We start from the raw sequence: 24742 nt of genomic DNA, 5'->3' as shown, positions 1-24742 counted from the left end.
AGAGCGCTGGGCACGTGTTTTTGTTTTTGTAAGTTGTGTTGCAGTGTATCAAACATGCAGAAATTACACAAATCATAAGTGTGCAATGCCACAAATTTTCACAACGTGAACATACCCCGAGGAACCAGCACAGAGATCAAAACCCGAACATGAGTAGCCCCCCGAAGCCCCCAGAGGCCTCTTCCAGTCACCACCCCCACGGGAACCACCATCCCGACTGCTAACGGCAGAGAGTAGTTTCGCCTGTTTTTTGAACTTTCTATAAACGGAATCACACAGCCTGCGCTCTTTTCTGTCTGGCTGCTTTCCCTCAGCATTATAAGCAAAATCCATGCATCTTGTTGCAGGTGCTGGAAGTTTTGTTTCCTCTCTGCAGCTCTGTAGCTTTGGTACATGCGCTCCGGCTCTCATGTGCTCCGGCTCCTCGCGCCACTGAAGGGTCTGGAACATGAAATTGACAAGATCTCTTTCCAGCTCACTCCAGTTCCTGCATCTACTGGGGTTGACACCAGAACCAGGCTGGCCTCAGCTGCGCCTGTCTGCTGCTGCCAGAGCAGCCGTATCAGACAGCGCAAGTGGGCTGTCCAACCCACCACTCCCTCCCAAACCAGGAACCCTGTCCTTCCTCAGGCCCCGGTGTCCTCACCTGGAAAATGGGCTCAGTCCTACCAAAGCTGTAGTTGTGAAGATTAAGTTAAATGAGAAATGGCAGTGAAAGCCCTGGCCCAGTGCCCATTCCCTCCCCCGCCAAGGGGCGTAATTAATACCCTTTCTCCTTTCTCCTCCAGGTCCAGAAAATCAACGGGAAAACAAGGGCGCTCCCTGTGGATGGGAGTGAAACTGCAGCCCTGGCTCCCCAGGGTCCTGCCTTCTAGGTGAAGGAACCCCGTGGCCACAAGGCCAGCAAAGACCCAGCTCCTACTGAGAGGGCAGTGCCCACAGGTTGATCTCAGCCCCAAAAGCCCAGGGAGTAGATGATCCAGGAACCACTGCTGCCTTTGCACACTCGTTCCCCACCCCTCTTCCCAACCTCAATCCAGATCCTCCAGGAGGCCTCCCCAGGTGCCCACTAAGCCTGCTCTCCTGGTTGCTGTGCCCACAGCACGTGGCACCATCCCCTACACACCCCAGCCCCTCCTAATGCCTGCGTGCCTCCCCGCCAGACTGCGCGGGCAGGGTGGGACCTTTAGCCCTGTTCCCGGAAGACGGAAGATCGCCCACACCTGGCACAGTGCCTACCCTCCAGCCAGGGGCGTCATAAATATCTCCTGAATGATTCATTCATTCTTTTGGGAGAGAAGGCGTGACCTCTAAGTGGTTAAGAATATTGGCTTCGAAGACAGACTTGGGTTCAAGGCTTCTCTCTGACCTTTGGCTCTGTGACCTTGGGAAGCTCATTCACCTGTCTAAGCCTGTTTCCTCATTTAAAAAATGGAGTGACCACGACCCCATTAGGTCATTGTGAGGATTTAGTGAAGTGATGTTGGCCTACAGTACCAGCCCAGTCATGGTGGGAGGGGGTAATCATCCATTCAGAGAAGGGGAACCCTCCCCCTGCTCCGCCTGTTTTCTCAGCGGTTCCTTGAAGTGCGCAGTACCGGGCTCGTTTTACAGAAAAAGAAACTGAGGCCCAGAAAGGAAACAGAATAACCCGGGGTACGGCAGACTGGGGCTAGAACCCGGGCCTTCCGACTCTGCGTCCAGTGCTCTGCCTGCGTCTCGGAGCCTCTGGTGAGCACATCCCCACCCCACCCTCGTCCCCCGGCCTGGGAGTGAGGGGCTGGGGGCGCGGCCTCAGGGAGACCCCCGGACTCCAGGGCGCGCTTGGGGATCCTCGACTCAGACCACGGAAGCGCCGCGCGGCTCCCGGAGCGGAGAGAGCGCTCGGGGTTGTCACTTTAAATTAAAGAGGGAGCGGGCGGGCGGGCGGGCGAGCGCGAGGGAGCGCGCGGCGGGCTCCTGGGAGCGTGCCCGGACTGCGGCGCAGCTCCCGTCGGCCGCCCCGGCCCGGCCGAGCCCCCGGCCCGCGCCGCGCTCCTCCGAGGCGGGTGCTGGGCGACACTGCAGCGGTGGCGCCGCCGGCGACCTCCGGGCTTGACGCCGGTGCGTGCGCGCTGCGGGAGGCCGGCCGGGAACCCGGAGCCGGGAGCCGGAGCCCAAGCCGGAGCCCGAGCGGGAGCGGCGGCCCCTCGGCGGAGCCGGGGTGAGTACGCACCTGGCCGCCCCCCGCACAGCGCCGGGATGGGCGTCCGGCGCGCGGGCGCACGCAGTGCCCTCTCCCCGTGCCGCGGACCCCCGGGCTCCCCGCGCTCTGCGCGTCTGCACACCCGCGCGGAGCGCACACCCGCGCCGCGCTTGCACACGCACGCCCGGCACAGCGCACGCCGGGCGCCCTTCCCCGGCCCGGCCACTCCGCGCACTGCGCATCGCATCGCGTCCCGCACGCCCGCCCCGCGTGTGCACACACGCGGCTCACTCGGCCATTTACACACCTCCCCAGGCGAGTGTGCACGCCCCTCACGTTCACACTCAGCACCCTGACTATCCCAACTCCCCCTGCCCCGCCTCACACCCCCTCGCGGCTTCGGGGTCAGCCCCCTACACTCTGATCCTCATATACCCTGGGGGTTCCCACGGTAGGGGTGCTGGGTCTTCAGGAAATGCCCCGGTCCTGAGAGGCATGTCGCACCCCAGCTCCAGGAGGCTCTGCGATCCCGGGAGAAGATCCTCAGCCTCTGTCCGGCGTCACCGGCCTGGGTCGGGGGCTTTCCAGGGGCCCCTGGGAACCTTTGACGCGCTGCTTTTTGGGAGAGGAAGCTTGCCCCCTCGGGCTCTAGATTTGGGCTGAAGAGGGTGTGGGGCCGAATGTGAGCGCCTGGAGCCAGGCCTGTGGGTGGAGGAGCCCTGAGTCAGCCATCCTGGTGACCCCTCTTCTGGGGGCTGCAGAGGGACTGTGTGCCCCACTCCTCAGTCAGTGAGGCACCCCTACCCCAAAGTGCCTGGAAACCCTGCTCCCTGAAATGTCATCCCCTTCCGAGGCAGGGGTTGACAGGTTTGGAGAGCAACAGCAGTGTGCTTCCTTCTAGAAATGGGGAAACTGAGGCTCAGAGCAGGCACCTAAGTTAACCCTGCCAGTCTGGAGAAGGGTCACGCGAGCGCCCAAGCCCCCGCCTCCCCTCTCTGAACTCTGAAACCTTCCCCAAGCAGTTTGGGCCAGGGGGAGCTCCCAGCCTGGGGTTCACGTTTGGACTGAGCCTCTTGTCAGCTCTGGTGACATGGGCAAGTCATTGCCTGTACCTCAGTTTTCTTTCTAGTCCAATGGGCAGAGCAGCAGCCCCCTGAGAGTGCGGCAAGGAGGACTTGCTGAAATAACACAGCAAGTCCTTGGTACAGTGCCTGGAACACAGGTGCCCAATGAATGCCAGCCACCACCACCCCAGCCCATCTGTACTGTGGTTTCTGTGGGCTTGGGGGTGGGGGATGGTAGCAGGATGTGGTTATCTCAGAAATGGGAGGAGCACTTGAAAACGATTTCAAACCCAGAGAGCCCATAGAGGCCCGCACCCTGGGATCTCGAGGGCTGCCCTGTACCCGCCCCCCCCCCCATCCTTCCCATTACCTGCTGGCCTCAGCGTGAGGGCAGGAGGAGCCAGCACCTTGCCGGCCAGAGATGTGATGTGGGGACAGAGTGAGCAAGGAAATGGGGTCGGGGGGAGCAGAGACACGAGGCCTCTGTCCCCTACAAAATTCCTGGAAGGCCCTTTGTCTGACAAGCCCAGGAGGGGGCCTCGGCTGTGGTCGGATTCCAGTAAGCCCAGTGGCAGTTCATCCCACCTGCCTCCACTCCGAAACGCCTGGTCAGGAGGTGGCATGGCTGCCAAGAGCCCAGGCCCAGATCCATTGCACTTTGGCGCCAATCCCAGTGTGGCTGCTCGTATGCTGAGTGACCCAGGGCCCCAGCTTCCCCATCTGGAAAGTGGGGATCCATTTGTCCATCCAATCATCAGCCCTAGATTGTGCGCCTGCTATGGGCCAGGCGCCGTTCTGAGCATTTAGCATATGTTGGGTCTCATTCTTACAGCAATGGGCGGGGATTACCAGGTAGGTATGATTGAGCCGGGATTGGAACCTAGAGCTGTTTGCAGTGAGCAAGCTCCATGCAGTTTAGGGTTTGGCTGGGGAGGGGGACCAAGGAAGGGACATGGATCTAGGAGCTCAGACGAGGGTTGGGGCAAGTCTGGCTCACCCCTGCTGTGACCCATTTCCTGTGTGTCAGAAGCTCGGGGAAGCTCTGGTCACAGGCCGCCCTGGCCTCAGATGTGCCTTGTCAGCATCCTGTTCCCAGCTGAAGCCACAACCCCTCTGCCTGGCAGACCTCCAGGCTGCCCGCGGGAGCCCGTGGTCGGTGAGGTAGAGCCGGGGTCTCGGGAATAGCGGGTAAAGGCATTAAGAAGGGCACTCGCTTTGCAGCCAGATCTGGCTCGGTCTCAGCTTTCTGCTTCCTGGTTGGGTGACCTTGGGCAAACCCACTGCCCTTCTCTGAGCCTCACTTTCCTCCTCTGTGAAGTGGGGCTAATTATAGGATGTGCCCCATAGGGAGTCTTGGGAGAGGTGATAGGGAAGCGATGCATGAAGTCCTTGGCACAGGGGCTGTGACTACTAATAGAAGAGGCACTGGACTGGGCAGCAGCCACGGCTGGCTGTGTGGCTTTGAGCAAGCCATTTAACTTTTCTGATCCCCCCTCAGCTCATCTGAAGGCCTGCTTACCAGGCTCATGAACAGAGATGCTTCCAGGGGCCAGCAGGTTCCGGAAGAGGTGGGGGGAGCGGTTCCAGGCCTGAAGAGCAAATGCCCCATGTGGAGGGGCAGAGCCTGCTCAGCTCCAGCTCTGGCTGTTAGAGGGGGTGGATACGGAGGATATAGACCCACTGTCCCCAGAGCTTCTATCGTTTAAAGGGAAACTGGAAATCCATCGGGTTTTTTTTTTAGAAATCCATTTTTAATAGGAAATTTTCCAATTTTTAAACGTTGGCAACTCACTGTAACACGCACAAAAAAGGTACAGGCTGGTAGTGCTGCCCACGTGATCCCACTGTTCAAACTAGGGCCTAGGGGGCCTTTTGGACCATTGCGAGGCCAATAACCACAGCAGCTAGTATTTGCCAGGCCGGCCAGGCTTCTCCTTCCACCCTGAAGGGCAGTTGTGAGCCCCAATTAACTGATGAGACAAGCGACGCTCAGAGCTAGGCAGGGGACAGATCCGGGATTCAGACAGAATCTGGGATTCTGGGGTCAGAAGCTGACCTCAAACCCTGTGCTCTGGCTGCCCCCGCCCCCCCACCAGCCCCAAGCCTGTGCATCTCCCTTCCCAGTTCTCTCCTCCCTCCTGTCCCGCTTCTGCCCCTTCACAGGGGACCCCTGCAGGAGCTTCTGGCTGGGGGTGTACCTAGAGCCATTCACACCTTCACTGAAATCACAGCTCCCAGGCAGGGGTGTAGTGATGAGGAGAGGGGAAATGTGGGCAGTGTGGGAGTCTGGGGTCTGCGCTGGAACAGCCTTGGAGGGATGGGGGCCCTTGGACGGCCAGAGGTCTGATAGAGCAGATCTGGGCTCTGTCTTGTACCATGTGTACTTACTGCAGGGGTGTCCCCAGCGCCTGCTAGCATGCTGCTGGCATTGGGTGTCCCAGCGTGGCCCCACTCTCATGAAATCGGCTTGTGCCAGGTGAGCAGGAGAGAAATTGGATTCCTAGCGAGGCAGAGGCAGGCTGGGGCGTGTGGATTCCGTGTATTTCGGTGTGTCCAGATCCCCTTCTGCCAGGAACGAGGGCCACCTGGGGCTTGTATACAGTGCCCAATTTGGCCTGCAGGTCCTTAGGAAACTTTTGAAGCCATATGCCAGCCTGCAGTAAGGCACAGGGGTTAGGAACGTGGAGCCGGATGGCCTGGGTTGAACAGTTTCTTAGCTGTGTGGCCTGGGGCAATGGCTTTACCTAAATGACTTTACCTTCATGCCTCAGGACTCTCCTCTGCAAATCAGAGATAATAATAGTATCTACCTCAGGGGCTGTTAGGGGATTAAATGAGGTCATATATATGCAAAGGCTTAGAGCCTGCTTGGGTGTGAGGAGTGCAGCAAGGCTAGCTATCATTATCCTGATTCCAGCCCAGGGCCCAGGAAGGAGCCTCCACTCAAGTCAGCATGGGTGGAGCCCTTCCTGGGTAGCGCCTACCTACCATCACCATGACAACCCGCATCTCACCATGGAGTGGGGCATCATCACGGGAGCTGGGAGCAAGGAGCTGTCTGGGCCCCTGGCAGAGGTTCGCCCCAGAACCCTGGTCCGCCCTGCTCCTCGAGGCCTCCCGCCCTGGGACTTATGGCACTCCCAAATGTGCTGGCTAACACTGTCTGGATCAAGGCATCCCAACTTGGCTCCAAAGCCGCACACTGGGGAGAACCTTAGGATTCCTGAACATGCTCACCCCCTGATTTGACCCCAGTCCCAAAGGGAGTCAATAGAACGCTTCGAGGGGTTGCAGACGGGCTAGCCACAGCCCGGGGTCTTTTTACGTTGTGCCTGAACGGCGTTTACATTTTTTGTGAATTGCTTGCAACATTTAAAAACCAAGAACCTGCACATAAAAAATCCAGGTATCTAGCTTTTCTTTCAAGAGCCAGCTGTGCTGGGCTGGCATTCCCACGGGAAGAGAAAAGCAGCTGCCCTTGGGTAGGCAAGCACCCTGCGGTTCTTACGCCCCGTGGGCCGCCCCCGTATCGCTCACCTTGTCGGTTCTTAGGCACCTCTCTGCACTACGAGGGATCGTGGAGGCTGGGCTGGGAGGTCTCCTGTCCTTGCTTGTCCCTTGAGCTGAGACCAATACAGCTCATTCCAGCCTTCCTTTTTCAACACCCGCCCTCCTACATTTTGAACATCTCTGTGAGCCAGATTTACCTCTTAGCAACAACAATAATAAACCTACGCGTAGTCACCGGGGTTCGGGTAATGGCTTGTATGAGCCCCCGGACCTTTCTAGAACAACCTAGACCTTTAGTGGTTCATAAAACTTGGGAGTGGAGAATAAAGTGGGGAGGAAACCATCCCAAGCAGTGAAAGGACTGATAATAAAATTTGCAGAAAGGCAGGCTGTCCTTTCCAATTTAGATGAAAGCGTTTGAAGTCAGGCTCGGCGAGCACCCTGAGGGGCTGCTTCACTGAGTGCCGGAGTCGCTGCTGGTCAGCCTGTTGTTCCTAGGATGGAAATGAGGTGGGGGGTGCCAGATTTAGCAAATACAAATACAGGAAGTCCAGAAACTTTTGAGTTACAGAGAAACAACGTGTCATTTTTTGGTGTAAGTATGTCCCTCACAGTATTTGGACATACTAAAAACGAGTCTGAAATTCGCATATCACTGGCAAGGCCTCAGCCAGACAGACGGGGAAGTTCTCAAGGCAAATTCAAATGTCACTTGTGTTTTAGCAACCCTGAAATGCAGTCTGGAGGGCTCAAAATGAGCTTTAAACACCATTTTTTAAAATGCTACTTTAAAAAACCACCTACTTTTGCACAGGGCCCCCCTCACGGCTGAGTGTGCACTCCGGATGATGGGTGCACAGGCGCCAGGGAGGCCAGGGCCCAGGGTCGGGCTTGGTGACCCTCTGAAGCCCCCTCCACTGACACTCCTCTCCTTTCCAGTCTCAGCCACCGCAGCAGGCGTCATGGCCGTGGACGTGGCAGAATACCACCTGAGCGGTGAGTCTCAGTGGCCAGCATGTCATCTCACAGGACCCGCCCACCAGGCCTGGGGTGGGGGGTGTCCCCAGGACACTAATAACGGCCCCGTTTTACTGGTAAGGACACTCAATGACTTGCCCAAGGCCACACAGCCTTGGGGACACCAGGCTGGGACCAGTCTGAGGTCTCTTCCTCTTTCTGCGTCAGTGGCTCCTTCCCCTCTGTTTGACTTGAGGGGATCCCCCAGGAGAGCCCGTGTCCCGCTGCTTCCTCACAGTGAGCCTGTGACGTGGAATCTGCCCACCCGGGGCCGTTCCTGGATGCTGTCAAGTGGCCAAGTGAGAGGAAACCCAGGAAGGTTGACATTAGATCCATGGGCCATTGAACTCAGAGATGGCCCAGTCCAGGGATGGCAAATACCTGGGACGCAGCTCCCGCCTTCCCGTGTGTGCCCCGGCAGGCACTGAACTTGGGAATGGCCTCAAGACACCAGACACGCTCCAACTGATGGTGGATGATGTCAGAGCTGAAACAGATCCCATCTTTTCTCCTTATGTTCCCCTCCCCGTTTACAGATGGGAGAAAGGAGGCTCAGCGAGGGAAAGGGACCGTGAGTAAGTAACAGGGTCAGGACATGAACCCAGCTCTGCTGACTACCTGGCCAGTGCTCCCATCGCTCCAGCTCCTCCCCTGGCACAGCCCCCCACCAGCCCCGGGCGGAGCTGAAGGGAGCATCAGGGACCACCTTTCCCAACCCCCAGCCAGGGTTTCTCACTTTTCACCCGCAGGCCCACAGGTCTTGGCCCAGGCCCTGGCATGGCCTTGGGCAGGTGAGGAAACCTCTCTGAGCCTCCACTGACTCATCTGTAAAATGGGGGCAACCAGGCCCGGCCTCAAGGATGCTGGGAAGGTTCAAAGAGCACCCCACACTGTGCGAACACCGCTGTCTCCCAACTCCAGGCCTTTGCCTGGAGCAGTTCCCTGCATCGGCCTGGCTAAGTCCCCACAACCCAGGTGGAGGTTGCAGGCGCAGATCCCGAGCCAGATTTTCCAGCAGCGAGTATCTCCTCTCTCCCTCAGCTTCCTCCCCTGTAAGATGGGGATAGTAACAGAGCCTTCCTCCCAGGGTTGTTCTGAGGACTCAGGGGTTAATGTACAAGGAGTGCTTGGAACAGGGCCTGGCGCATAGTAAATAGTAAGAGAAGCTATTATCACTAGATTCCTCCACCTCCTCCTCATTTCTAGTCTCGGCTTAGACCTCACTTCCCTGGGGATTCTTCCCATACCGTCCCAAGGCTGGTATTCAATAAAATGAATAAATAAATGAGCATTAATTGTCGTCATTTCCTATCACCTTCCTGAGGCTTTTCCTTTTGCCTGCCCGGCCCTGCGCCCCTTTTCTGCCAACCAGGGTGCCGGCTTCAGTCCCTCAGCCCCCTGGGATCCTCATTCTCAGGGGAGCCCTGCTCTGCCTTGTCACCTTGCCGTGCCCGTGGTCTGCTGGGACCTCAGGCCTCTGTGCCCGCCCCCTGCTAGGACCCGGGCCCTGCTGTGAGCCAGCTGGGGCAGCGTGCACGTCTCAGCAGGAGCCGCTCGCGTGTGCACCTCACTCTGCACTTTACCAGATCCCCTGGTATCCCAGACCCTCCCCTCTTCACCAGACTCCCAGGACCTCCCGAGCCTCGAGCCTCGTCAGGTCTGGCCCTGGGGCCTCTGCAGGTCTTCACTGTGGTCTTATTTAGCCCACAAATTACCTTCTAGCAACAGGAGTCAGGAGTGAATAGGGTCTGCTCACGGACCCCCATCCTTACTTCCTGCTCTTCTCACGTCTCCCTGGGCCACCCAGCCCTTGTGCACACACTGTATGACTTTTACATCAAAATCATGTGTTTCTACCATGAGATTGACTTTTTTTTTCTCTTAACAATGCCCAGAACATTTCCGTGCATCGCCACAGTGACATGCTAATGACCTCAATTGTCATTCTTTAAGGCCAGTGACATTCCCTCCCAAGACAGCACCACCGGCCCCCTCGGTCGGACCCTCAGGCTGTTTCCAGATTTCTGCTGTTATAAATACAGCCCCGATGACTCACCAGACATAAAACTTGTCGGGATTTTTCCCTTAGAGTAAATTCCCCCCGTGGAACCACTGGATACGGGATGTTGTTGTCGTCACCTCCTTTTTTTGGGCGAGGAGACTGAAGCCCAGAGACGTTAGCTGGCTTGCCGAGAGCCGAGGAACTGGCACCCAGACTCTGTGTGTCTCCCCACTGTGGCCTTGAGCCGATAAATCGCTGTGTCCTTTAGCCTCTCAGCTCAGTTCTCCTCAAGAAAGTGGAGGTGGGCATCTCGCGGGTGCTGAGTGCTGGATGAAGGCCAGGGCAAGCGTCGTGGATTCTGGCTGGAGTTTGCCAGGCTCAGGAGAACAGGGCAAGGGGAGGCCTCCCACTGTCAGGGGGCCACCACTGCTGCATGAGCCCTCCCTGTGCGGCTGGGCTTCAGGAGCAGCGATGAGGACCCCCTCCAGCCCCAAATGCCCCACCCCCTCCCTCCCCCGGGGTCCTCTGAGACCTCTGGGCTTTGTACACCTGTTCTTTTTCCTACCCTGAACTCCCAATCCCTGGTACCTTGCACACTTCTTGCTCCTGCTTCATATTTCAGGTTAGATGTCCCTCCTCCAGGAAGCCCTCTTGGGCTTTTCCCATCATGATGCCCATCACTCTGTTTTGTCTATTTATTTGCCCGGCAGTGGTTACGCTGCTTGTTCTGGAGTCTGGCTGCCAGAGTTGGAATCCCAGCACCACCCCTTTCTGGCTCTGTGACCTTGGGCAAGGTCTTTGTGTGCCTCAGTTTCCCCATTTGAATTGAGTATAAAGGCAACACAGAGAATGGTTTAGAGAATTGTATATGCTACCAGTGTGACCTCCTGCAAAATGAATCCCACTGTCTCACGGGCTTCTTTTGGGAATCAGAGCCATGTCTTCTGGTAGGAGGATGACCTCCCCACATGTCTGGTCCTGCCATGTGCCAAGCACCGTGCTGGGTGAGGACACTCCCACAGTGCAACCATCAGTACGTTCCATTTTTAGAATCTATTCATCACCCCAAAAGAAACCCCGTACTCCACATTTCCCCCTACTCTCGCAGCCCCTGACAATAACTCATCTGCTTTCTCTCTGTATAGATTCGCCTATCTTGGACTTTTCATATAAGTAGAATCATACAACATGTGGTCTTTTGTGACTGACTTCTTTCACTTAGCATGATGCTTTCAAGGTTCATTTATGCTGTAACCTGTATCAGGATTTCCCTCCTGTTTATTGCTGACTAATATTCCATTGTATGGATAGACCACGTTTTATTTATCTATTCATCAATTGGTTGACATTGGGTTGTTCTAGAGGAGGTTAGAGGCAAAAATGAGGTCGTTTCTTTTTCTCCCCCAAATCCGCTTCCTCTTCCCCCAGACCCCAAAAGGCTGCTTTGATGGTCTGGAAGCAAGAGATCTTCTGAAGGCTATGAGGTCAGAGAACTCAAGGAGGCAAGAACAACCCTATTTACCTAAAGCCTAATGAATGTTTAGCCATTGTTCACAGCTCTTCATCTCCTCTAGCCACATAGCGCTTCTGATAGAAACGTATGCTTTTGTGGAAAAGGGGATAGAAGCAGAAGTCATAGAGAGTGTATGTCTTGTTCAACACTGGATCCCCAGGACCTAGCACTGAGCCTGGCACACAGTAGGCACTTAATAAATATTTGTTCAATGAATAAGTAAGTCAGTGCTGAATTACCCCCTCCCTGGGTGGGGATCTGTCACCACTGAGAGGCCCCATGGTCCACTAATGAGAGGCTGCTCTTGCCTTATAGTCATCAAGAGCCCCCCTGACTGGGAGGTTGGTGTCTACGCTGCGGGGGCCCTGGCACTGCTGGGAATCGCAGCTGTGAGCCTGTGGAAGCTCTGGACGTCGGGGAGCTTCCCCAGCCCCTCCCCATTCCCAAACTACGACTACCGGTACCTTCAGCAGAAGTATGGCGAGACCTACGCAGAGGCCAGGCAGAAGGTGAGCCTTCGCTCCTGCTCTCATAGGGCGCACCCCGAACTGTGTGCCCCACGCCCCACTGTCCACTCTTGGGATCAGCCTCCACTCCCTCCCCACCTCGCTCCCTCCTGGGTAATTTCCTCCTGTGAACGGGGACCCTCGTCCTCCTCCGTGTCACCCACGTAGCCCCATGCTCGGTAATCAGTGAATACTTGTTGAATGAATGAATGCTTTCAATTTTCACAAAACTGTCCTGTGAAAAGTACAGGAAAATATAAATAAGGAGAAAAACCTCTCCCAAAATGCAACGGCTGTTAACTGTTTTTCAACTATGGACATTTTGATTGATTTCTTTCTAATATTTTTAATCTACCCCCTGCGTCTTCTTTCCATGCATAGTCTTTACACAATGGGTGTCATTTCTGCATAGAATGTTGTACTCTGCTCTTTTTATCTCACTTATAGCTGAAGCGTTTTCCCGTATTGTTGAACACTATCATAAAACATCATTTTAATGGCTGGGTAAGGTTCCTTTTTATGTGTGCCATGATTTACTAAATGCCATTATAAATATGCAGTGAATGTTTGATATGTAAAACTTTGTCTTCATTTGTGATTATGTGCTTTGAGTGGATGCCCAGATGTGGAGTTACTGTATCGGGGAGTACAAACGTTTTTAGGGCTCTCAGTATACATTGCTGGGTGTTTGGTCGTTTGATACTTGGCAGAGAATTTTTCTAACATCATGTAGAGTTCCAGAGAGCACAGCCAGAATGTGTTACCACATAAGGGTCCCACATGCTCACTCCCTGGGGGTTTCAGAGGGGACTATCTCTCATTCTCTTGGGGGGGGACTATAAATTGGCAACATGTGTCAAAAGCTTTCAAAAGGACTGTGTCCTCTAAGCCAGGATTTTAAGAAAGCTATTTGATGCTCCGATATTTATATTTGGGAAAAACTAGAAACGACATAAATGTCTGACAGCAGGGGATGGTAAAATAAATGATGGCTACCTGCCCAATGGCAAATTGGGGGGAGGTGTTAAAAATTATGGTAATAAAGACTATGCAGGAACATGAGAGATGCTTAGGCTTTTGTTTTCTCACATGCCAAGGTCAATTTGGAGAAAAGGAAAATTTTAATAATAGGGTGAGTGTTACCCAACATGAAAGCTTTCTTGTGTTGTAGACATTTTTGTAAACTTCCTTTGAGGCCGCTTGATCATCTGTTGAGTAGCTATATTCTAGTATTCTTACCTGTTCCCCTTCTGCTGGACACTTAGGTTACTAACTGTTTTGTTTTGTTTTTTTATAAACATCACTGCAATGAACATCTTTACGTATGGAACTCAGTCCATATAAATAAACAGTTTTGTGAAAAAGCTCTCTTCCATCCTGGTTAGAGAGAAAACTGAGTGAAGTGAAATAACATTAAACAAGGACCTTCCTACCCAAGGCATGACCTGTTTTGGCAGAAGGGGGAACTTGGAGGTGCCTTGAACGCACAGGGTTTAGCGCATTTCTTTGCCGTGTTCCCAAGACCGTGTGTATGCCCTTGCGAGGCTCCATGTCCCTTTTTCTCACCCTCAGAGAGTGCCTGCCTGGAATGCCCAGCGGGCCACCACTCGAGGACCACCCAGTCGCAAAGGCAGCCTCAGCATCGAGGACACCTTTGAGAGCATCAGCGAGCTGGGGCCCCTGGAGCTGATGGGCCGTGAGCTGGACCTGGCCCCCTACGGGCCCCTCCGGAAGTCCCAGTCGGCTGACTCCCTGAACTCCATCTCCTCCGTGAGCAACACCTTTGGGCAGGACTTCACGCTGGGCCAGGTGGAGGTGAGCATGGACTACGATGCCGCCTCCCACACTCTCCACGTGGCCGTGCTGCAGGGCAAGGACCTCCTGGAGCGGGAGGAAGGCAGCTTCGAGTCCTGCTTCATGCGTGTCAGCCTGCTGCCCGACGAGCAGATCGTGGGCATTTCCCGGGTAAGTGGGGGCTGGGGGGCCACACGAATCCAGTGTGTGGTAATTGTCCATTTGCACACCTGTCCCCTGAGTGAGCTTAGGGTCCTGGCAGGGAAGGGATGACATACTCAAGTTGGCTAATTTGGGGAGAGCTTAATAAGGACTGTTAACAATGGTGTGGGTGGGGTGTGGGGCCACCTCAGGGATGGCGTGTTCACCTGGTCTGAAGGGATGAGGGGAAGGGGAGGTTACTGGACTGAAAAGGAGACAGGTATGTGGAGAAGGCCACCTTGATAGGCACTGTGCCCTTTGGTCAAGGGACACAGTCAGACTGTAGCAATACGACAGAGAAGGACCTGGGGAATAAGCCCCCCAACCTCCAGTTTCCCTCCAGTGACCCCACTGGCTGACCCCACCGGAAGCCAGAGGCCAAGGAAGCCTGTTGATGCAGCCCGTGGAGGTCCACTCCTTGGCAGGAAAGCAGGGTGGGGAAGGGTGGAGAGAAAACAGGGAGGGCCACGGAGAGGCCCCGGCACACCCCCGCCAGGCCTCCCTCCACGGTCGCTCCGCAAGGGAGCAAAGCCTGCAGGAAGCACCCCTCGCTGCCCAGCACCGGCGGCCAGTAGCTCCAGGCTGGATGGGGGTCCAGACGCGGCTGCCGGGAGTCCTCGAGGTGGGCGAGGTCAACGTACCATGACCTCTGACCAGTTCAGGAGGAGCCTGGGGACCTGCAGGACCAAGTGCCCCTGACTCATTGGAGAGCCACCTGTGCCCCATCACTTTTATGATGCTGAGAACTGGCTGTTCCTCAGTGGTGGACACTGTCATCCCTCCCCCACCCCACCCTGCCCCCCGCACTCTAGGAGGATCTAGAACTGACCATTAGCCAAGTGCATGTGGGCCCCAAGAGGGGGAGGCCCAGCTTCCGGGAGGCAGTCCAGTGGGTGGTTAGGAGCAGGACCCTGAAGCCTGACTGCCTGGGTTCAAATCCCGGTGCCCTACTTCCTAGCAGAGTGACCTTGGGTAAGTCACCTAAGCTCTCTGTGACTCAATTTCTCTGTGTGTCAAATGGGCGTCATAATTCTTGAGGAGCGGATGCATTAATATATGCAAAGCCCTTAGCCCAGTCCTTGGTAAACACTCAATAGATTCTCTCTCAGGACCGTCAAGGGTTCCTGTTGAGCCTGGATCCACGCTGCCTATGGGCTGGGCTGCCTGGAGGGCCTTGGGTGCTTTTGGACATGTCCCTTGAGGGGGGACGTTGACAGACGGCAGCCACCACAGCCTGCTGTGTGCGGAGAACCTGGTTCACAGAGCCCAACACATCTGTGATTCTCTCGTTAGCACCAACGAGACGGACTAAGGGCATCTTGCAGATGGGGAAACTGAGGCTCAGGAAAGTGTTTTGCCCAAGACAACCCCGGCACGTGAGCAGGAGATCGAGGACCCACCCCTGGGGTTCCCATTTTCCTCCACCCGTGTGCTCAGAGAACAGATGGTCAGGGAGCCCGAGCTCCTGTGGGCAGGGGCCAGCGGAGAGGCTAGTTTGGCCAGAGGAAGGAGCGTCTGGCCGAGGATGATGAAGGGCCTGAATGCCGAGGTCAGGATCAGGAGGTGGGCTTTATGCCATGGGGGAGGAGCCCTTGAATCTCAAGCAGGCAACTGGGTGAGGAGCGTAGTTCCGGGGGAGCAGCATGAGAGGAGCCCTCCGGCAGCCCGGGCAGCCACCAAAGAGTGTGTTTCAGGGCTCCTGGAGGGGCCGGCGGATTTCTTCCCAACAAGGCAGGCTTCTTAGCACCACAGCCCAGCCAATCCCAGCAAGTGCGTGGCTGCCTCCGGACTGGGCAACCCCCCAGCTTCAGGCGAGGTGCCAGGAATGAGAGCTCCTCTCTTTAAATATCGCCAGGCAGTGACTAAGGCAGCCCTCCACAGAAGGGGGAGCAGCGACCTCGAGAGCCCCTTCTCAGGGGCCTGCCCACGGCTTCCTGGGAGGAGGCCAGTGGCGCCCACCAGGCAGGACCGGGCTTGGAAACTGAGTCTGGCCAGCCTCCCATAGTCACTCCACCCACTCCTCCATCCCACAGCATTCAGGCAGTCCTGGCCGGGCTCTGCGGGGGCTGGACGTCCATGGTCTTGACTCCACAGACAGTTATCCACAGCACTGCCCGCCTGGCCCAGGGCTGGACTTGAATGCACACAAGAAAGATGGAGACCAGCTCAGCGAGCGCTTTGCTGTGGGGCTGTGGGAACTAGTTGGAATCTGACTGTGGAAGCTTTGAATGCCAGGCCACTAGTTTGGCCACCATTGAGAGGAAGACGGGGGAGCTTTTAAATCACCAAGGCTGAGCCACCGAAGGAAGCATTGACATTTAGGTTGTGGGGGCAACAGAGTCAGGACTCCAGCCTGGGTCTCCAGACTCCCTATCCAGTGCTCTCTCTCTACCATGGCCTCACAGGCCCCTGGCTGCCTCCTCCCCCCCAGCTTCGGAACTCCTTCCAAGGCCCTTTCTCTCTGCAGATCCAGAGGAACGCCTACTCCATCTTCTTCGACGAGAAATTCTCCATCCCCCTGGACCCTGCAGCCCTGGAGGAGAAAAGCCTGAGGTTTTCTGTGTTCGGTATCGATGAGGACGAGCGGAATGTCAGCACGGGGGTGGTGGAGCTGAAGCTCTCTGTACTTGACCTCCCACTGCAGCCCTTCAGTGGCTGGCTTTACTTACAGGACCAGAACAAGGTGAGTCTACCCACTTGTCCACCCATGAAGACAGCGTCACACGCATACACTCAGAGGAGGGACTCCACAGCAGCAGTCCGAACACCAACAACTTTAGGAAATTAGAGAAAGAGACCTGAGCCAAATTCAAGGAAACTCAGTTTACTGCATGCCAATGAAAAACACTCTGACCACTGTTTACAGCTCTTCTACTGCTCTTACCACCAAACCTTGGGAAGCTCTGCTCCTCTAGTACAGTAGTACTCCTCTGGCCATAAACTGAGTTATTTCAGACAGAGGCCAAGCTGAAGTTTACCTTTATAGGTGTAGAAATGCTGGGGGAGCATAATTGTTATTTTAGCAAATGATCTAGTAATTCTAGTCTACTTGGGCCTCTATATGCTATGGCCACAGAATGTTTTCCTTGGTCTGGAATGAGGAAAAATAACTGCATTTGATTGCTACATTTGACAGGCAACCTCTGGCGCTCCTTCCAAGGCAGGACCCATACCCCATGGGAGTAGGGGATGGCGCATGCTTCATGGAGTGGGGGAGGGGGTCCCTTTCTCAGTCCTACCAGCCTGGTGCCCTGCTGTAAGGGACCCCGAGAACAGCAACTTCTCAATGGAGAAGGAAGCTTCTGCCTTTCCCTGGAGCCCTCAAGTTCAGGGGGCAGGAGCCCTCTGAGCCAGCCACCTGTTCCCCAGGCCGCTGACGCTGTGGGCGAGATCCTGCTCTCCCTTAGCTACCTCCCTACGGCCGAGCGCCTCACCGTGGTCGTGGTGAAAGCCAAGAATCTCATCTGGACCAACGAGAAGACCACTGCGGGTAAGGCCCTGCTGGCTGCCTGGCTCCTCCATGTGGCTGCTGGGAGCTGTGGCCCAGCTGCCAAGCCCTGGGCACCTGGAGGCACCAGCAGGTGTGGGGCACGCTGCCAGGCCTCCCCACCCCCGGCTTTGGCTGAGCTCAGGAGCTGCGCACGGTGGGCGGATTAATCTGGCTGGGGAAACATGGGAACCGCTGAGGGTAGCAGGGAGCCCCTGGTGGGGACAGACAGGAGCCTGAGAGCAGGAGGCAGCGCTCGAGGTGGGGGCACTGGGAAGAAACCAAGGTGGGCACCTGCTTCCCAGAACTGGAATTCATGGTGGAGGCTCCATTCCCAGAGGTCGAAGTGCATCCCAGATCCCAAATAGGGACCAGGGCCACCGGGATGGTGTGGGTGCCACGCAGGACCTGATGCCCTAGGCCTGCAGGAGCCTCAGCCCTGGGTAACTGAAGACAGAGGGCTGAGGGAGCCCGACTTCCTGGGAGCCTGAGGGGACTCGGGGTCCAGGCAGGCGCAGAAGGATACCAGTGGGCGGTAGGTGACGAGCAGTGACTTGTTATTTCAGGTCTGCACATCACTGAGTCAGGCTCCGCTGAGCGGGCGCCCAGTGACTCAGGGCTGACGTCTGCACTCAGGCCATTTATAGAATGAAAAGCGGTGGGTCTGCCGAGCTCCCCAGAGCGTCATGTGAGGGGAGCACATGCGTGGGCTGGGACGAGGGCTGCCACAGCCCAGCTCCTCTCCTGACTCCAGTGTGAGCCTCAGCTTGCTCATCTGTAAAATCGGAAAGAAATAAAGGACCAATGGCAGACTGCAGGAGATAATGGCGATAGGGAAGCTTTGGGGAGTTGGAGCCAGCGGGCCGCTGGGACCGGGCAGGGCTGTGCCAAGTGAGTGTGGCGCTGGCCTTCACCCCACCCCCCCGGCCCTCCCACAGACCCCTTCGTCAAGGTGTACCTGCTGCAGGATGGGAGGAAGATGAGCAAAAAGAAGACAGCTGTGAAGAGGGATGACCCCAACCCAGTGTTCAACGAAGCCATGATCTTCTCGGTGCCAGCCATTGTGCTCCAGGTGAGGGGGAATGGCGCAGGGGTAGGGGCCAGGCCAGGTCACCCCCAGGGCTCTGGGCCACTCTATCCCCTCCGGCCTAGCTTCTCAGGGCTCCTGCGGGTGCTGATGGTTTGTTTCAAGCTGTCACCTTTCTAGTCCAGAAGCATTTACTGAGCACCCTCTAGGTACCTGCCCTAGGTGGGTGCTGAGAACACAGGCACTGCTTCCTTGGTGCCCACAAGGGAAAGGCAGGAATGTCCCCAGATGGTCCTAACCCACTAAGAGCATGCCAGACTTTGGCAGTCGGAAGGGGCTTCTGCAGGGAGCATTAGCTAAGCTGAGATCTGGGGGAAGTCAGTTCCCGGGGGAGGGAAATGCAGAGACCTAGAGATGAGCCAGGGCTCACTCAAGGGCCCTAAATCTCCCGAAGTTCTACCTGCAGAAGCCCTGCTAAGGTCCCCATACCCCCATGGCCTTTGGAAGGTGATGTGTCCCAGGGAGACCCACTCCCAGCACAGATATCACAGACCAAGGGTGAGGGAACTGCAGAGGATAGGGCCTGGGCCACACCAGTGCCCTGCTTGCATGCCTCAGAGGATGGGGAGCTCACCACCTCCACTCACTAGCTCCTTCCATCCTTGGGCATTCCTGACAGTGAGAAAGTCCTTTTGTGCCTTGAGCCAAAAGCTGCCCCTTGGCCTTGGGGCTGGACAGAGCCCACCTCCTCTCCCTTCCCGGGACAGCCTGTCTGAGTTTGAAAGCCCAGAACTCTGCCTCTGTCAGGATGTTCCTAATCCAGGCGGACATACCAGCATCTCTGGTTGGTCCTGAGGGTCATTGCCTTGTCCTGCCGCCCTCATAGTGCCACTATTCCACTGCCTCCTGACGTCTTGGGACCAGGGAAGGAGGGAGAGGAGAGAGGTCAGGCTGGGTTCCCACTTTGATCTCAAGCAAGTTCTTTCCCTTCTGCAGTAATGAACCCAGCCTATAGGAAGATAGTAGAGGAGCGTATTTTAGGAATAACAGGAGACGCTCTGACTATGTGCAGGCACCATTCTCAGTGCTTTATGCATTTTAACTTATTTTGTTCCCAGAACAGCTAGGAACTATTATTATCACCATTTTACACATGGGGAAACTGAGGTAGGAAGAGCCCAAGTCACTGGCCAAGGTCACACAGCAAGGAAGTGGGGAGGCTGACGCTTGAACCTGGGCAACCTACTGCTGCCAGGGTGTAGGGAGAAGCAACAGAGGGCTGGGGGTGAGCCAATCAGAGGTGAGGATTCAGTGAGCTGCAGGGGCCTGGCATTTGTAGACTGATGCCTGGGAGCCATGGAAGACCTCTGGCACTGCCCTTGGTCCCCAGCCCCCATGTCACTTCCTCCCCAGGACCTGTCTCTCCGTGTGACAGTGGCTGAGAGCAGCAGCGATGGCCGTGGGGACAACGTTGGCCATGTCATCATCGGGCCGTCAGCCAGCGGCATGGGTACTACGCATTGGAACCAGATGTTGGCCACGCTGCGCAGGCCCGTGTCTATGTGGCACCCCGTCCGGCGAAACTAGCAGCCGGGACAGGGCCAGGGCGGGCGCTGGTGCCGCCTGGAGCCTGGTACAAGCTCAGCTCTGACGCTCTTCTCCATAGTCCAGCTGGAGCCATGAACGCTGGGGTCCCCCAGTGGAGTCCCCATGAGCCATCTTGGTCCCTCTGTCCAGACTGCAGTGGAGGAGTAGGCCTGGCTAGATGTCCAGGGAGCCAGGGTTTTCTCTCACTGAGGACCAGCTGTGGCTGGGCCGGGACCTGGGGAAGGCAGCTGGGTCCTGGCCCCTTGTGCTCCCATCTCGAGATCCCCAACAGGTGTGTCCCTTGGCCTGGGAGGGGGCCTTGGCCTCTCCGCATACCCCACCCTTGCTGGGAGGCCAGCGCCAGGCTGGGCCACATATAGGAACCGTGCAAGTCTTGGGGGCCAGGTGCTGTGCTAGGCACTGGCAGGGGTGACACGAATAAGACTCAGCCCCTTGGATGTCAGGAAGACAAGATCTGCCTGCCCTGGTGATCTGCTCAGGGCAGCCCAGCCGTGTGGACTCGGGGAGGGCTCTGGGGGCTGGGAGGACGAGATGGGAGCTGTGCTTTGAGGGGCAGGGAAAGAACTGAGAGTGTCCCGGGCAGCAGCCACCTGAGATGGCAGGGACGTGAATTCCCTGTCACAAACACAGTCCCCAGCCCACCACAGTGGACATAAGGGCCTCTCTCTGGGCGGGAGAAGAAACCAAGAGACCAGGCCAAGCAGAGGCCCGCAGGCCCCCTGGGACCCTGGCTCCAGAGTCATTCTCTATGAAACCTACTCCCTTGAACCAAAACCCTTACAAAGCCCAGAGGTCCGAAGAGGCCCAGACCCGGGTCCTTGTGTTCAGTCCCACTCACATCAGGCATTGGCTCCACAGGTGTTTGTTGAGCCCCTCCAGGCTAGGCCCTGCTGGGAAGAGAGATGCTTCAGCCTGTGGGGCTGGTGGGCGGTGGGGCGGCCGGAATACAGACTGCAGGGGACCAGCGGTGGGAGAGGGCTCCGTGGGCGGCACTGAGGACGTGGTGAGCAGGCGGGCCGGGCCTTGGAGGAAGGGGCAGCCGAAGCAGTGGCAGTGAGGGGAAGGCGAGGGGGGCCAGAATGGAAGTGGATAGGCAGGTCTGAATGCCAGACTGGGAAGCAGGCGGCTCTGGAGCACGGTTTGAGCCCCCAGGACACCGGGGGTCGTAGGTCGAGTTCCAGAAGCAGACCTGAGATTCTCAGGCAAGGGGGTTATTGAGGGAGAACCTACGGGAACAACCTGTAAGGGAGAGGGAGGCCCTGGACGGTGCAGCCGAGCAAGCGGTGGCTTCCAGAGAGTGGAGCTTCAGCCTGGTGGCGGACGGGAGCTCTGATGTGTGAATGGCACCCCAGAGGGGTCCTGCCCAGACACCTTCCAGGTGTCACTGGCTGAGGCAGTTCCCATCCACCAAAGGCAGCCCCAGAGAAGCAGCCAGCTGTGTGCCCTTCGCAGCTGAGGGGTGGGTGCCCCTGCCGGGTCAAAGGGATGGGGCTGGGGGATGTGTGGCAGCAGCATCTGCTGTACGGGGCCACCCACAGGGGACAGCATGGGCTCTCAGGCTGGCTGCCTCTGATCCTCCACCCTGGTGAGCTCTGGAGATGCAGGCCCAACCAGTTATCCCCAGTGATGTTGGGGGGCCTGCGGTGGTCATGGGACTGGAGCCATCTGACACAGCGGTGGCCCAGCCCCGAGGTCTGCATGGGCCAAGCCAGCACAAGGCCCGGGGACACACAGCTGGTGCGCCTCCTCAGCCTGGGAGACCCCGACTCTCGCTACCCCAGCGGCCACGTGGGGCAGGCCGACGACCCTCACCTTGTCTTCCCCTTGCTCCTCCCTCTAAATGCATGACATGTTGACTGTGCCCCTGGGATGGGCGTGGTGGGGACTGAATATGCTGACTGGAATGATTCTAGAACCAAAATAAAGCTGGGGCAGGAAGGAAGGGGCTTCCAGGGAGCCCTGCTCAGCCCCGAATCACCTCCGTCTCTTCTCTAGGAATCAGGGACTCAGGCCTCCGTGCGGGTTACTGTGAGCACTCCTCCCCCTGCTGCGGGGTGCCCAGAGTGGAGGGAGGCCCCAGTCTGGTCAGGAGACCATCACAAGGACCGATGCCATTGGGCTGCCTGGGAAGCTCAGAGAAGGGGCCCTGAAGCAGGCCAGGCAGAGGGGGATGGTGGCAGGGAATATCAAGGAAGGCTTCCTGGTGGTGTCGCTGAGCTGAGTCTTCAGCGCTCCTTCTTGGAGCATATCAGGTGGACAGGCCGAAAAAGCATTCCTGGCAGAGGGAGCAGCATATAGAAAAGGGCAAGAGTGGGCAAAAATGTGGGCAATTTATGGATCTTGCTAGAGCAAAGTTGGGGGAAGACGAGAGAAGGGAGCCAAAGGAGAGGCTTGGAGGTGAGAAGGGCTGTCTGAGCTCAGGGAGTGCTGGGTCTCAGCCTGCAACCCTGCAACCCTTGGAGGTAGGTGCTGTTGTCGTCCTCTTTTTTGCCCAGATGGAAACTGAAGCTCAGAAAGTTTAGGTAGGGGCCGGCCCCGTGGCCGAGTGGTTAAGTTCTCGCACTCCGCTTTGGCAGCCCAGGGTTTCGTCGGTTTGGATCCTGGGCGAGAAAATGGCACTGCTCATTAGGCCACGTTGAGGCAGCGTCCCACATCCCACAACGAGAAGGACCCACAACTAAAATATACAACTATGTACTTGGGGGATTTGGGGAGAAAAAGCAGGAAAAAAAAAAAGAAAGAAAGAAAGGTTAGGTAACTAGCCCAAGACCACACAGCCAGAAGCTCTCGGAGCTGGGATTCAAGCTCAGGCTGTCTGGCTCCAGATCTCACGCTCTTAACCACTAAGCCACGCCGCCCCCTTGCCCAGCTCTTTGAGGGTGGAGCTAAGAGGCAGCAGAGAAGCAAAGCTCTTCTGGATCCCAGGCTACTCTGGCTTTCCCCCCTCTCCCCTGCCCTGCCCTGGGAGATGACAGCAAGTGTGGGAGGAGGAGGAGGATCTGGGTGGGAATTCCCCACAGGCCCCGGGAGGCCTGCCCACCACAGGGCCTGACTAGGAAGAGCTTGTGTGGAAGCCCCCCGCCCACACCAGGCAGACAGGGGTAACCAGTCAGGCCGCTGCAGGAGCCCATGATGGGTGGACACCAGGGAAGGCTTCCCAGAGATGGAAGCAGGAGTGCTGGCCTTGCGGGGCAGGGAGGACGGTGCACCTGGAGGAGGGAGAGGGGCCTCCAGGCATGAACTGCCTGCACAAAGGTGTCACGTGTGTCTGGGGAGCCACAGCTGGCTGAGGCTGGAGGCCAGGTGGGGCTAAGCTGTGGAGGATTCATGTCCAGGGTAAGGCCTAAGGTCCTGGTCCTGCAGGCAGTGGGGAGCCACAGAGGGGTGCTGAGCAGGAGCAGGCCAGAGGGATGAGGAGGGAAGTCAGCAAGCGCCACTCTTGATCAGTGAGGGGCAGTCAAGCTGCCTGTAGGTTTCAGGTTCATCCAGCAGGGCCCAGACGGAGAGCCCCCCATTTCGTCTTGCCCCTTCCTCCTCCCCACTCTTGCCCCCTCCTCTAGCCCCAGGCGCATGGGCCTGCCTCGAGGGTCCCAGGCCCCCTGTGTTTGGGAGCCTTCAGGGATAGGCCGAGACCCGCCCAAGAGCGCAGGTGTGAAGGTCACTGACCTGACCAGCGGCATTGGCTGGGCCAGGCCTGAGTGTGGGAGGAGCAGGATGAGTCACTTTAGAATCCAAATTGACAGCAACTCCAAACTTCACTTCCTCTCTGCTGCCTGCGGTCGTCTGTGCCTGCAGACACCGGAAGGGACAAACCGAGAGGCTAAATAAACACTAAGACTGGGCCACAGGGCTCCATCGCTCTCCGCCCAGTCCCACCACATTATCAACCTTCCCAGCCCATCCAGAAGGATCAATTATGGCAAGGCGGGGGCGGGAGGCCTGCGTCCCCAGCCCTGGGCTCCATCAAATGGCAGCTGGGGTTGAGTTGGCCTCAAGGAGGCTGGACAGAAAGAAACTTGGAAGAAAGGGCCCCTCTGGGTTCCGCCTGCCATAGACTGGTCTGCTGCTTATTTGCTGTGTGACAGCTCCCTTCCCTTGGAGAGCCTCAGCTGCCCCATCTGAAGAATGAGCGTATTGGACAAGAAGGCCTGTAAAATCCCCCTGCACCTCTGACGTTCGGGGATTCTGTGTGTAGGGCTCTAGAGCCCAAATGCCCGGCTTAGAATCCCAGCTCCTCCATTTATCAGCTGTGGGAACTTGGGCAAATTATCTGTCCCCTTTGGACCTCAGTTTCCCCATTTGTCAATGGAAGATAAGAATTATACATAGTTCATAGGCTGGAATGAAATGACACATGCCAAGTGTATGGCATACAGTAAGTGCTCTGTAAACTCGAGGTCAAGGCTTTGGGTGGAGGTGTTCTGGCCAAGGACAAGGGCTCTTGGGATCTGGTCTTTGGAATGAAAGGGAGCGGAGGGTACATAGGGAGGCCTGCCAAGGCATCCCAAGGGGCAGGACCACACCTCTAAAGTTCCACCCCCTGGCACCCATTCTCCCCCACCTTCAGCCATCCATAAACACCACACATGCCAAGCCAGGAACCCCAAGCAGAGCAGGCAGCCCTGGATGATGATGGTGCAGGGAGCAGAGCGGCCACACGGGGGCAGCAGAGACTCGGCCGGGACCGCAGGAGACTTCAGGGAGGATGGGAGTGAGGTACCAGAAAATGGAGCAGAGGGGCCAAGGCCGTGGGGTCCTTGGAGCAGATGGAGGCTGGAGGATGGTCACCTGTCTGCTCGTCCCCCATTCAGGTCACATGCTGTATTCA

General features: G+C 57.0%; 1 protein-coding gene across 2 annotated transcripts; it reads left to right on the top strand.

Moving 5' to 3' along the window:
* The first annotated feature begins 1493 nt into the window (after positions 1-1493).
* Positions 1494-22075, top strand: SYT12 (synaptotagmin 12). 2 transcript variants are annotated; one of them, XM_046642815.1, is made up of 8 exons: positions 1494-1731; positions 7699-7755; positions 11607-11800; positions 13370-13762; positions 16260-16475; positions 17162-17282; positions 18218-18351; positions 19720-22075. In XM_046642815.1, the coding sequence occupies exons 2-8, from the start codon at positions 7722-7724 to the stop codon at positions 19891-19893; spliced, it is 1266 nt and encodes a 421-aa protein (XP_046498771.1). In that variant the 5' UTR covers positions 1494-1731; positions 7699-7721; the 3' UTR covers positions 19894-22075. The 2 variants fall into 2 exon arrangements, with proteins under 2 accessions (XP_046498771.1, XP_046498772.1); XM_046642816.1 differs by lacking the exon at positions 1494-1731 and adding an exon at positions 2157-2203.
* Positions 22076-24742: the final 2667 nt, after the last annotated feature.

This window comes from Equus quagga, chromosome 17 (assembly GCF_021613505.1).
Source record: "Equus quagga isolate Etosha38 chromosome 17, UCLA_HA_Equagga_1.0, whole genome shotgun sequence".
NCBI lineage: Eukaryota > Metazoa > Chordata > Mammalia > Perissodactyla > Equidae > Equus > Equus quagga.
Note: the sequence above shows the minus strand (reverse complement) of the source record. Positions and strands in the feature narration are given on the sequence as shown.

Coding starts and splice junctions, on each gene's coding strand:
- SYT12 (XM_046642815.1), top strand. CDS start 7,722: ATGGCCGTGGACGTGGCAGAATACCACCTGAGCG. Junction 13,763..16,259: donor AGATCGTGGGCATTTCCCGG/GTAAGTGGGGGC, acceptor TTCTCTCTGCAG/ATCCAGAGGAACGCCTACTC. Junction 17,283..18,217: donor CAACGAGAAGACCACTGCGG/GTAAGGCCCTGC, acceptor GCCCTCCCACAG/ACCCCTTCGTCAAGGTGTAC.